At 43.1% G+C, this 12666-nt stretch overlaps 1 protein-coding gene across 1 annotated transcript; it reads left to right on the top strand.

The window, feature by feature from the left end:
• The first annotated feature begins 8616 nt into the window (after nucleotides 1-8616).
• LOC124855041 (filamin-A-interacting protein 1-like) lies at nucleotides 8617-9397 on the top strand. Its single transcript, XM_047344251.1, has 2 exons — nucleotides 8617-9146; nucleotides 9257-9397. The coding sequence occupies exon 1, from the start codon at nucleotides 8709-8711 to the stop codon at nucleotides 9126-9128; it is 420 nt and encodes a 139-aa protein (XP_047200207.1). The 5' UTR covers nucleotides 8617-8708; the 3' UTR covers nucleotides 9129-9146; nucleotides 9257-9397.
• Nucleotides 9398-12666: the final 3269 nt, after the last annotated feature.

Here is a 12666-nt window from a genome sequence, read left to right as displayed (position 1 = left end):
TTAGTCTGTACATCCAGAGCTGATTGTGGAGCTGCCTCAACCCTCGTGATGTTTGGAATACTAACAGCAGGTAAAACTAAACTCTGCGACCAATGACAGGGGTATTACTAATAGTTGATATTCTAATAGCACATATTTTTGTCAAAACCCTTTTTAATGTTGCACTTTTTCCTTTTTTTCTTTGACTACTAATAAGTTGCCTACAGTATGAACATATCCAGCAGTTTTTTCAGGGTTGTGAAAGTCCAATATCTCTTGTCTTTTAGCTCCACTTAGCTGAACAATCATGAAAGATATATCTGATGTCACAGCTTCCCTCTGTTCCCCTGTTACACTTTTTTATCTATCTGCTAAAAGATGCTAAAACTCTCGTTAGACCTGTGGGGAACTGTAGAGTCAGTGGAAGATTGTTAAATGAGGAGCACCTTTTTTAAATGCATCTGCGTCATCTGGGTCATTGTTTATGCAAAGTTTTGATCAGTGGAACTTCAAAACTGGTATTTTTTTTAGTTAACATGTTTTTCCTTCACTTCCCTTTTCTTCTCTTTTTTTCTCTAATGTATCTTTGTTCTGTTTTCTTTTGAGATTCTTTTAACGTGTGAAAGTAACATCGGCATTTATTGCATCTCTGGTGTGCGTATCTGTTTTATGGGCTGTATGCGCTTTTTGGGTCTGTGAAAGAGAGAGAGGGGAGACGAATGGAAGGACAAGTTCAATACGCTTTTGAAAGCATTTTACAGTCTAAATGCAGGAAATGTTATTGATTTTAGTCTAAATGAAATGATCCTGTCTTTCACTTCACATATGCTTTGATATCACATATATAATAATTAACTAATTACATAATTTGAACAAGTAAACATTTTGTGCGTGTATATCAAATGTCACCCAAAGAAAAACACACGTATCATATATAATTGAGCCTGAGCAGACTTGTGTATCAGGTCAAGTCCTCCCTCCTCATCCAGCGGCACAGAGCTGGACTGAATCTGATAATTGTGCAGTTTCCACGGCTCATTTTGCCGCCACTCAACTTTAGATTTATATACATTTATTTTGCATTTCATCAATGAAGTGACCGTTTCCTAGCTGCACGGTTGTCGGTCTATCACACTTTCCCCAAGAGGAAGGTGCAATATGTCCAAACCCCCCCAGCCTGTAACCTGGACTTGTTCTTGGCTGACCTGGAGGAAATGGTGCAGACGGCAAACAGTGGGGTGTTCTGTCAGTGCTCTGTTACACTGGAGACAGCGCAGAGGGGAGGTAAGGTTAGCTTGCTTCTCCGCGAGAAAGAAATGTGCATTTTGTAAGGCAGAGGAAAATGTCTGATACTTTATTTCATATTTGAAATTACCTTTTAGATCTGGCCCCGTTTAAAACCCTTTTAGTGACATTTTTTCAACAAAAAAAAATTACTAAAGCGACGAATCTATTGACTTTTTTGTGCAGAATTTGACTCCTTTTCCCTGAAGGAGAAATACAAATATTTCTCAGTGAATGTGCAGTAATATTTTCTCCTGTGGCTGCGGCTCCTGCGCTGACTGTGTTCAGCAAGCCGAGGAAACATACAACATCACATTCTGTCCACTAATCATCAACCGGAGAGAAGTCAGAGCTGTAAATGTGACCAAATATTGATCTCTATTGTTTGTAAGGAAAACTACTCCCCCTTCTTAAAATTACAGTTTTAACTATGTGAGATTTCTAGACTGAGCTCAACCATGTGTTTGGAACGTCTCTATCAATGTTCCACAGTTTGTACAACAGCCCATATAAAAAGCTTTTTCATTTTGGAAGTAGATTTGATGAAGTAATACATTGATGTGTTGACAGCAGCTTGGAAATAATAATTACGAATTAGAAATCTAATTTGAACTGTTCTTTTTAGTATTGGATAGCTATTATATGTAAATATGGTGCCTAACATTATCTTTTCAGCATCTGCTTGTAGATCAGGCTTTAGCTACTTGCCATTGAAAAAAGTAGCTTTTTTCAAACGTAGTTTTGAAACGGACTTCAGCTACCTTTCCATTTTATGGGTTCAAAAACTCCACCGTAGTGTGTCTGTGTGGCTCCTGTAGTATTTGCTGCTAACTAGCAAAGGTGACCTGTGTTAAAATGAAATTGTATTAGTGTGAATGCAGCTTTACACGTGTTGGTAGATGGAATTTGTTTCCTTTGGGCTGCACCAGTCTAGCGCCTTCCCTCAAGGCTTTAAACCAATCTAATCATTTGCTGGCTCTAGCTGCATTTTCTAGCCCACGGACATTAGACCAGCATTCTTCTTATGTAATTCTTGGCAATAAAGCAACTAATCATATTTCTCAAAATGTCAAATATACCTTTCAGACCATGTAAAAGCGTATCAGCCCCAAAATCTGTAACACGTGTGTCAGCATAATCTCTAAAAAGCCTAAAGACATTACTCAAACTCCTTCTATCTGTTTCACGTTTACATCTGAAACACATCTTGTGTGATAACTCTGTCACTTTGTTATTTATGATGTTTGAAGTTCTCACACCGAGAGCTCAAAATGGATTTACAGACCACATGGCTTGATTCCAGACCACCTCCACTGGCCCAATATATGTGTGATGTATTTGATGGCCTTCATCCCGTGTCTTTGGCGATGGCGATGGTAGTGAAGCGGTTCTTTGTGTGTGTGCCACGCTTTGTTGCTTAGGAACCCCTCATCTAGCTCAGTCTGGGGTCAGCGGCTGCTAAACGGCGTTTTTTTGTCCTCGCAGCAGCCATCGCTTTGTCAGCATGTGACACTGGGCCAGTTCTCACCTTGCGGCTGTGTGTCGCCGCCACATCGGGTTCAGCGCTGATAGCATGTGACTCTCGCTGCACGTGAAGGTCGGTGCTGTGAAAGAGGGTTTTACAGCGGCAGACGCCCTAATGGAAGATTTTTCACTCGAGGCTCCGTGTCACCGAAGAAAGAGGAATGAAACTGTGAAGCATGTGAACATTTATATCTCTCTATCGCACACTCACACACACACAAACGCTCTGCACCCGTTAGCTCGGTGATCGACAACCCGACGACACTGCGAAGTCTCTGCCCCCCGCTGAATGCCCCTCATCATTGTACACGTGGAAGTTTGAACCTACAGCGGACTGGAGTGATTTTCACACCGAGAGGGGAACCACAAAACACCCAAATGAATATGTTTCATACCAGACAGCCTCCTATCCTCTGCCTGTATATCATCAGCCTGTCAGTGCGTACCTCTCCTCCCTCCACTCGCACTGTAAACTATGCCTTCTTCAGCGGAGGGCCTGACACACACTGAGGGCTTCAGGGTCGGCCTCAAAACCCTGCTGGGTTGTTAATGACCTCCCCTGTTATCACTTCACCGCTACCCCTCACACCTGCACTCAAGAACAATATTTACCCTGTCTGTCATCATCGTACGGTGTGTGTGTGTGTGTGTGTGTGTGTGTGTGTGTGTGTGTGTGTGTGTGTGTGTGTGTGTGTGTGTGTGTGTGTGTGTGTGTGTGTGTGTGTTTTCTGTCTTCGAGTCTGATGATGACTTCCAAGGAACGGACACGGCCTGTCTGTGTGTGAAACAGAGTTTTCTCAGGGAAAGTGGAGCTGAATACCAGTGCATGTCCAAAGCCTCCCCAGTCACTCATAATGTTTCAATTAGGCGTTGCTTATATGCACGAGTATTCATATGTGTGTGTGTGTGTGTGTGTGCTCGCTCTGTTTTGTGCATTTTTGCCGAGGTGAGGATGTGGCATAGTCACTTCTTGGTTGGGTTCTGGGTGGCGTGCCTCCCTCAGTGCGATACACACGCCACGCACTCGTGAAACAAGGCCGCGTTTGCCTGCGTTCGGAGCAGTCGAGTCATTTTCCTCCGAGATTTTAAACATGAGCAGGGAAGGAGACAGATTCAGCGGGTCGGAGGGGGGGGGGACTGAGAGAATGGAGAGAGGCCAATGTTTTCCTTGTCTGTTTTTCGAAGTTTGAGGAGGCTGGGGAATCGTTTGTAATGAGAAAGACAACAACCGGAGGATGATTCTTTTCAGTTTTTCACCCGTGAGAAGATCAGCACAGCAGGTTTTTTGGATCGAGATGTATTTCCGTGCATTTGATCCCTCTTTTCTTTTTTTTTTCTTCCTGAAACTCATTGTTCTCGTCCTCTCACTGTGTTTTAAAGTTTTGTGTTTGGGATTTTGAAGTGAAAATGCAAAAATCAAAGAAGGTAGAATTGACACATTGGCAGATTCACAGATAACAACAGCAGAGCAGTGGTAAGACAAGCACAGTAGATAGAAATCAGACTGTTGGTTGTGTCAACTAAATTGTTTAAAGGCATAGTTCAGCGTTTTTTGGAAATGTGCTCACTTGTTCCCTTTCCAAAGTCAACCCTGCTACTATCTGTCTGTTTAATATGGAGCTAGATCCTGGCAGCAGCCAGTTAGCCTAGCTCAGCATAAAGACTATAGACACATGGGAGAACTATAATGTGACAAGAGCCAAGAATTATTCTCTAAAAAATGCACAAAAATGTTGAAAGACACTCTAGCTCGCAATGTCAAAGAAAGTGAACAAAAACATTCTTGGATCCACCCTGTCATCATGCACCAAAATTTATACCACATTTTTTCACCATGTTTCGTGATAGTTTTTGCATAATCCTGCTAATTAACAGACAAACTGACAAACAATTACAGACAAAAACACAGTATCCTTGGTCGGGGGGAAAAGCTAAAAAACACCTTATATCTCTTCAGACAGGGCCAGGCTACCTGTACCCTCCTGTTTCCAGTCTTTATGCTAAGCTAAACTAATTCAAACTAGTGTCAAACTATTCCTGTAATAGAAGTAATTGGAAATACAGAATTCTGCTTTTCATCAGTTTCCTCTGTTTTTTCTAGATATTTTATTTCTAACTCTCACTGTTATGCAGTTTTGTTTTGCATGGTACAATCCACTCAGGTGTTGGGCCATGGTTTTTGTGAAACCACACTTCGGCCTACATGTGCCATCAAAGCCGGAAGCAGCATGTTCCCCAGGACTCCGTCTCCCAGGGGCCATTAAAAACCAGAGCAAGGAACTCAATGTCCCAGAGGGCATCAACTTCACACAGAGGGGTGGAAACCCCCAGGGACACAGGTTTCAACTCCCATTGGTCACTCTGGACCCCATGACCTGTGAGGTCACCGGGCCAATATAAGCTAAGTTCTCCAGCTTCTCGTTCTCGATCTCTCTCTTGCTAAAACCCCTCTAAGGAGAGAAGGCTGTTGAGCCTCTTCTGCCTCTTCCTACGATCCTTCCACAGGAGGGAAGGCTGTGGAGCCTCTTCTCCAGCTCACATCTTCTCTTCCCATCCAACTCTTCGAGAGGAGCACAAGGTGCAGCTTCCAGCTCATCTCACCAAGGAAACCTCCTCCCTCCAAGCTCTACCAACGTCCTAGCAGCGACTCGATGTCCTGCTGGCAAACTTCAGCAACTGAACTGAACTCAACCGAAACCAGCAAGACGACACAAAACTGCGAACTGCACAGCAACTTCCGTTTTCCCCTTTCCACGGACTGGTAACACAACTGGGCTTAATAATTATACTAGGCTAAGCAAGACTGTTTATTCGATTCTGTGTGAGGTGTATAAGTTTGATTTGTGGTGTTGTGGTATTTTGGGTACAAGTTATTGAGAAAGTAATGTTAGTCTGTTATGCTCTTCACAGTCTTTCGTTGCATCCAATCTAGTAACTTCCTCTAATTTGGCACACACACAGACACACGCATAACTCTTCACCTCATTAGCTCTACAGGTCGTAAACATTCCAATAGGTGGGGGAAGGGTGTTATCTCTTTGGCCAGCCACCATCTTGAAAGCACGCTGACTCACACAGACACACACACATGTATACACACATACCTATCTTTGTTTAGCAATTAGACCGTTAGTAATTTGTGTTTTTATACTTTATTATATTCATAATAAATGTTTTCCTTTCACAAATGTTTTTCCATTAATGTTGCATAAGTGAATTTCGCCAACCTCTACACTGTCAAGAACCCCATATCTTTCAACTTAGCTAACTATCTATATGGTAATTTTGGTTATAGTTATTAATTTAATTGTTAATCAGAGTTCCAAATTTGTAGTTAGAACCTTTATGAGACTTAATCAATAAATTGGCTATCTTTTCACTTCCTTTGAAGGGTGGTGCCCCGAGGTAACTTTAATCAATTAAAGTTATTATTTAATATTAATAATAAAATATTAATATTTAATATTTTTATCTTGATAACCAAATTTATTGAATGCCGAAAGGCACACCATTTTATGGTATCACGTTTGATGCATTATGGCACAACACAGGATAAACTCAGCTACACCAATCCTACATAATATAAACACAGTATATATCCAAGGCACTTTAAATATAATACCATGTTTCATGTTTTAAATATTATAATCAATGTATCAGCTCTCTTTTATTGGCTCTTTATCTTTCTTGATCAATTAAGCTTTCAGATATGAATTGGCATTTTCCGGGTCACATTCAGGTGAGAGGTGGTGTCTGGGCAGAGCGTGCAGGAGGCAGGACATGACGTTTAAATGCCGCAGCGGAAATCACGTGTTTTCATATCCAGCACATCGACACCAGTGACAGCTTTTATCCATACAGTCTATGGTCTTCATCTGTGATTAAAGTATGACTTTGAAGTTGATCAAAGGAATCCTCCTTTGATAGGAATCCTCCTCTGATCAACTTCAAAGTCATACTAGTGTTGTAGAATGAAACAGATCATAGCAAATTAGCTCACCTATTTAAAGGGGACATAGCATGCAAATTCCACTTTGTTAGTGCTTCTACAGGTTAATGTGGGTATCTGGCATGTCTACCAACCCAAAACTCTGGGGAAAAAACACTTGCGCGTTTTGTTATAGTTCCTCTAAGTCAGAAAGCGTCATGCTTGAGCGACTCGATTGCGCTTCCTGGGTATTGTGTCGTAACAATACACTGGAAGTCTCCTACATGGTCTTGGCCCCCCCGTCCGTCCCGTCCCCCACACTCGTTACCTCGGGTTTACACGGAGGCTGCGAGCAGCGCAGCGCCGTTCCCAAGCGCACAGCGGGCTGTTCACACGGGACGAGCATTTCTCCGCTGGTCAGCCCGCGATTCACTCACATGTGGCATTTGTCTGGATCGTTGGGACTGGGAGGCTGCAGCAGCTGCTCGGGAGCGACCGCTCGCTCTCCCGTGCGTGAGCTGGAATTTGTGTCAGCGCCACACAGCCAACAGTGTGGAGGACTTCCGCAGTGTTCAGCGCTACTGTAACCCCGAACCCGACATTCAACGGGTACAACAACAAGCGGGAAAGCAGAATCGCGGGCTGACCTTATATATACAGTCTATGGGGCTGACCAGCGCGGAGAAATGCTCGTCCCGTGTGAACAGCCAGGCTGCGCGGCTTGAGAACGGCCGCTGCTGCCTCTGCATCGTCTTCCACACTGCCAGCTGTGTGGAAGACTTCCGCAGTGTTCAGCTCTACTGTATGCCGGGTTACAGTAGTTCCGCCGGGTTACAGTAGTTCGCCCGGGTTACAGTAGTTCCGGGTTACAGTAGTTCCCGCGGAACACGGACGCGGAGTGCTGCGGAGCAGCGCAGCGCCGTTCTCCAGCACGCAGCCGCCTGGCTGTTCACACAGGACGAGCATTTCTCCGCGCTGGTCAGCCCCATAGACTGTACATATAAGGTCAGCCCGCGATTCTGCTTTCTCCGCTTGTTGTTGTACCCGTTGAATGTCGGGGTTCGGGGTAAATGATGGTCTTCATAGCCCCCACCTCTCTTTCTCTCTCTGTCTGTCTGCTTGTTGCTTGTAGTGGATGGGCAGAGGGGACATTTAATTATGTGATTGGGAAAATTAAAACTCCAGGACAACAAGGGAATACAAAGTATGGGATGCATATTTGATAATTTATATCATATAAAATATGTAATTTATATCGTTTAAAATCATGGGAGAGAGGGAGAGAGCTGGCTCATTAGCATTTAAAGGAACAGGCAGTCAAAACAGGTCGCTCTGTGGAGGGCTGTTTTATACAGGAAAAAGGGTGCTGTTTTAAATGATCCTTGTGGTATTTTGACCAAAGTATGTTACAGACATTTCATTAAGACCCCAAGGAACCATATCAACTTGTGGTAAAATGGGCATGCTATGTCCCCTTTAAGAGAAACATTTGTCAGTGGAGACAGACCACGAGACCGTGAGCCAACGTCAGACACAGAAACTTCTCTCCAGTGACTTTCGACCATCACAAGACAAGAGAATACTCTACAAAAACTTTTGTACACAGCTACAGAAGAAAGTACTCTACAGAAACCTTCTTGCTACACTGCAGCACCTGGTAATCGACATGGAGAGGATCAAAAGCTCAGGAGATGAGCAACACAAGTGCAGCATGAAGAAAGGCTCCGACGCCCTCCAGGACTCGCAGAGGAGAACCAGGAGCTGGTGGCTGAAAACGCCCGTCTGAAGGAGCTGGAGGCTGAAAGCGCCCGTCTGGAGGAGCTAGAGCTGAAAACGCCTGGCTGAAGGAGCTGGAGGTGTACTAAACGGCCGACTGGAGGCTGAAAATGCTTTGCTGAAGGCTGAAAATGCCCGGGTGAAAGACCTGGAGGCTGAAAACCAACGGCTGGAGAAGCTGAGGGCTGAAAAAGCTGCTCTCAAAAAGCAGATCACCATGAAAAATATTTCCTGGGGAGAAGAGAGGAAGAAGATGGTCGAGAAGTTGGAGTCTTCTGCCTCACTTCTGTTGAAGTCCAAAGACGACCTGACCAGCTTGATTCAGCCCGTGGAGTCTGAAAAAGCCAAAAAGAAGGAGCTGGAGAAGGAGCTCAGAAACATGAACATGAGCTTTAAAGTAAAAGAGGAAGAGGTCGTCTCCCTCTTTAAAGTAAAAGAGGAAGAGGTCGTCTCCCCGAATGCAGACCTGAAGCTCCAGCAGGACAAGCTGCAGCACTACATCCTCAAAAATGAGGGCAGGTCCGAGGAAATAGAGGAGCTGCAAAAAAAAATTAGAGATGAAAGGAGGTCCACCGAGCACGAGGAGTCCCTAGAAAAGGAAATCAAGCTGGAGGACGCCATCAAACTCCTGATCTAGCAGAACATTGTGCTTCAGGTACGTTACACCAACTCATTCTAATTGAATAATATTGGATTGTTGATTTGTTTCCGATTCAGACTGTGAAAAAGAAAAGAGTGAAACTTATGTTGTCTCTGTGTTTTCAGGAACAGGTCTTGAAGACCGACAGCTACAAGGAGAGGGTCAAGAAGGAGAAAGAGGAGAAGAAAGAAAGGAAGAAGAGCGAGAAGGAGGAGAAGATGGAGAAGAAAGAAAGGAAGAAGGAGGAGAAGATGAAAAAGAAAGAAAGGAAGAAGGAGGAGAAGATGAAAAAGAAAGAAAGGAAGAAGAGAGAGAAGGAGGAGAATGAGGGGACGACGAGGAGGAGGTTCCCCTGTTTTCTCTTCAACTTCAAACCCTCCTAATCTCCTCTCCCATCCTTTCTCTCCCTCTGCCCTGTCAATCATCCCCTCATCCCAGCCCCCCCCCACTACCTTACACCTTAACCCCTCCTCCTTATCCTCTTCCTCCCTCCCCTCTCACCCTCCATCTACCTGTATGTGTTAGAAAATGAAAAAGAACAATCTATCAATAACAGTGACCTTTCCTCTGTCTAGTGATTCCAGAAAGCTCTGTCAGTATGTGACTTGTATTTCTCAAGAACTGTTCTTCTTATCAGCTACACACGTTTATTCAAAGGCCGATTGAAGAGCAGTTTTTGTGACTGTTGTGATTTCTTTTTTAATAAACTTTGAATAAACAGACAACCAGCGCTGTGGCTGATGTTTGGTCCACAATCAAAATGATGAAAACCAAACATTTATATGTAAAAAAAAATAAATATCTATTTATATTTTATTCCTTTGTATTTTAGCTGGAAAACACACATTCTCCTCAGCACTATCCTTTTATTAGATTTAATTATATTATTTTGAAAGACACTGACAGACTATGTATCTACTTAACTAAGGTATGTTTACTTAGTTTTTCTGCTTATTATTCTGCATCAAAATATACAGAGGCTGTACATCACGTAATAACTCCGCTGCAGAGATCACATGGTTTTGTTGACACCCCATCGACACCGGTGTCGGCTATCCTCACAACAAACTCTCTTTACGTCGTCATCCCTATGCTTTTATCACGAAAAAGCTCTCGAATCTCATCTTTTTTTCAAATTGACACCTTCGTCAAAGTGTCAACCCGGAGATATTTGTATTCTTTATAGTTCTTTTCTTGTTAGAAACATCATCAACTCTCACATTTGCATACATTTTACTGGGGGGGGGGGGCTATCAAGAGGAGTTTGTTCCGTTCCGCACCAAAGGGTTAAAATGATCTAAGCTCCCTCCTTCATGTTGCAATTTCCAAGCACTTAAAAGGAAGTGACTCTCGAGGATTACGAGAAAGTACTATTTGGCTTTGCGGAACTTTGCTGACATTGTCACTTTTGAAACACTTGTTGGAGAGGTGGCGTCGAGGTGAACACTTCACAGCTCACTAGAGCAGAATGAATTAGAAGAGTGTTGACAATGCCAGTTCATGGCTCTTTATAAAATGCAGATTTTGGGGCTCTGCGTTTGGAAACTCGAGGAAATGACAGAAACAACTGAAACAATATTATAATCCAGATCTTTTTTTCGACTATTGCCACAGAAAAATAAGTGTTCACCTTACTATATATAATAGTATAGTATATAATATATAATCGTTAATATTTTATCCGCTTTGGTAAAAGGCTGTAATAACTTTTGGGTTAGAGTGTGATAAATGCTGTGTGTGAAACTGGGCACAACAAACGCAGTGCAGGAGCCGACGCTGAGCTGCTCTCCTAATTTGTTGTTTATAAGGGTCTGTGGTTCCCTGCTGTGTACAATAAATCTCAATTTACTAATAAATGCATCTCCTCTCAGCGTCCCCAGCACCGTCTTCATCCTCCCCCGAGGAGAACCACTGTGCAGCGGGGGGGCCTCCATGGCAACCGAGTCGCTCCGCAGATTCAGCAGCTGATAATGTGCATCTGCTGCCATCTAGTGGAGAGATGCCATAGCTTGATTTGGTGTAATGTGTGGTTTGTACAATAGGGGTCACTATAAGGTAATTTTTCACATTTCCACAAGTTTTGTTTATTCAGCCTCAGCGGGGCTCTTTTTTTTTTTTTATTAGTGTGGGAACCGAGCTGCTGTGTGTAAAATGGCCAGTAGATGTCAGTAAATGTCTCTGTGTGTAAAGTGGGCCTTTAAAGCATGATGATCAGGTACATTCAAATGAATAATTATAATAATAATACACTTTATTTACATAGCACCTTAAAAACACAGTAACAAGGTGTTTTGCAAGTTAGAAAAAAGCAAAAATTGAAGTCTAACAATTGGAAAAAGTTAATAAAAAGCAAACAATAAGACACAAAGGCAATTTGAAGGTCACACAGCAATAGAGCAAAAATGTGTCAGAAAATAGTTTTAAAAAAGAGATTAAATAAAACATTAAGAAATGGTTAAAATAGTTGAAAAGGCCCGGTCACCTCTGGTCCTCAGCAGGGTCGGTGGAATGGCCAGTAGGGTTTTCACTATCTCCTTCTCTCAAACTATCCCTTCATACTGTATCTACTGGTAAGAGAGGGGGGTGCTATATGTACTGACAAAGTGAATGTGCTCCCCTGGTCTGTATTTATGTTGTGCTCTCACAGTCTTGTTGACCATTCAAAGTACGTTACAATTCAACTTGCATTCACATTCTATACAGTGCACTTTCTCTTATCACCAACCATTCACACACGGTCGGGACAGCCGTCGGAGGCAATTTCAGAATCTTGCCCAAGGACACTTGAACGCTGGAGGAGCCGGGGATTGAACCATGGACCTGGTTAATGGGTCCGGGCAAGAAAAAAATCACAGCAGACAGGTTGTATGTGTTTGAGTTAAAGGAGAGGGAGTAGTGGCAAAATACTATTTCCTGAATATTGCTTTTGTTACTTTTACATTATTCATTTTGACTTATATATTACTGATTTTCGTATTTTGATTTGTTCACCCTTTTCAAAATGTGCCTCAAAAATGTGTTTTGGAATTCCACTTGCATTCAGCTGTACAGCCTTTATTTAACTTTGTGTGGTAAAACGTATATTTCGTCATACCTGAGGTTGGTGTATTTCTTATGGAGACAATAAAAAGCATAATTTAAAAAGTTTAAAGAAAAGAAACAAAACTGAGGCACATTTGCAAAGCGGGACAGAAGAAAAGATGGTCAAAGACATGTGCTCTTCACGCAGTTGTCTTCACTCATTGGTCCACTCCCAGCGTCTTTGGGAGGAGCCTGAGTGCTGCTCTACCTGAATGTGTTAATCCTACATAACATCCAGACACTAACTTTTTCATGCGTGTTCAGAAAGGTCTGCTCCTGCCTCTATTTCCAGGTTGTTGTGTGTCCACGCAGCCTGCGTGTCTGTGGATGTGCATGTGTGAGTGTGTGTTGTCCACACTGTTTTGTCTGTCTTCTGCTCTCCTGCAGCCCTCGGTGGGACACAACCCTCTTTCTCCCCTGCTCCATCTGCACCTCTGCCTCCCACCCTCCTCAC

The sequence above is a fragment of the Hippoglossus stenolepis genome, chromosome 17 (genome assembly GCF_022539355.2).
Source record: "Hippoglossus stenolepis isolate QCI-W04-F060 chromosome 17, HSTE1.2, whole genome shotgun sequence".
NCBI lineage: Eukaryota > Metazoa > Chordata > Actinopteri > Pleuronectiformes > Pleuronectidae > Hippoglossus > Hippoglossus stenolepis.
Note: the sequence above shows the minus strand (reverse complement) of the source record. Positions and strands in the feature narration are given on the sequence as shown.

Coding starts and splice junctions, on each gene's coding strand:
- LOC124855041 (XM_047344251.1), top strand. CDS start 8,709: ATGAAAAATATTTCCTGGGGAGAAGAGAGGAAGAAGATGGTCGAGAAG.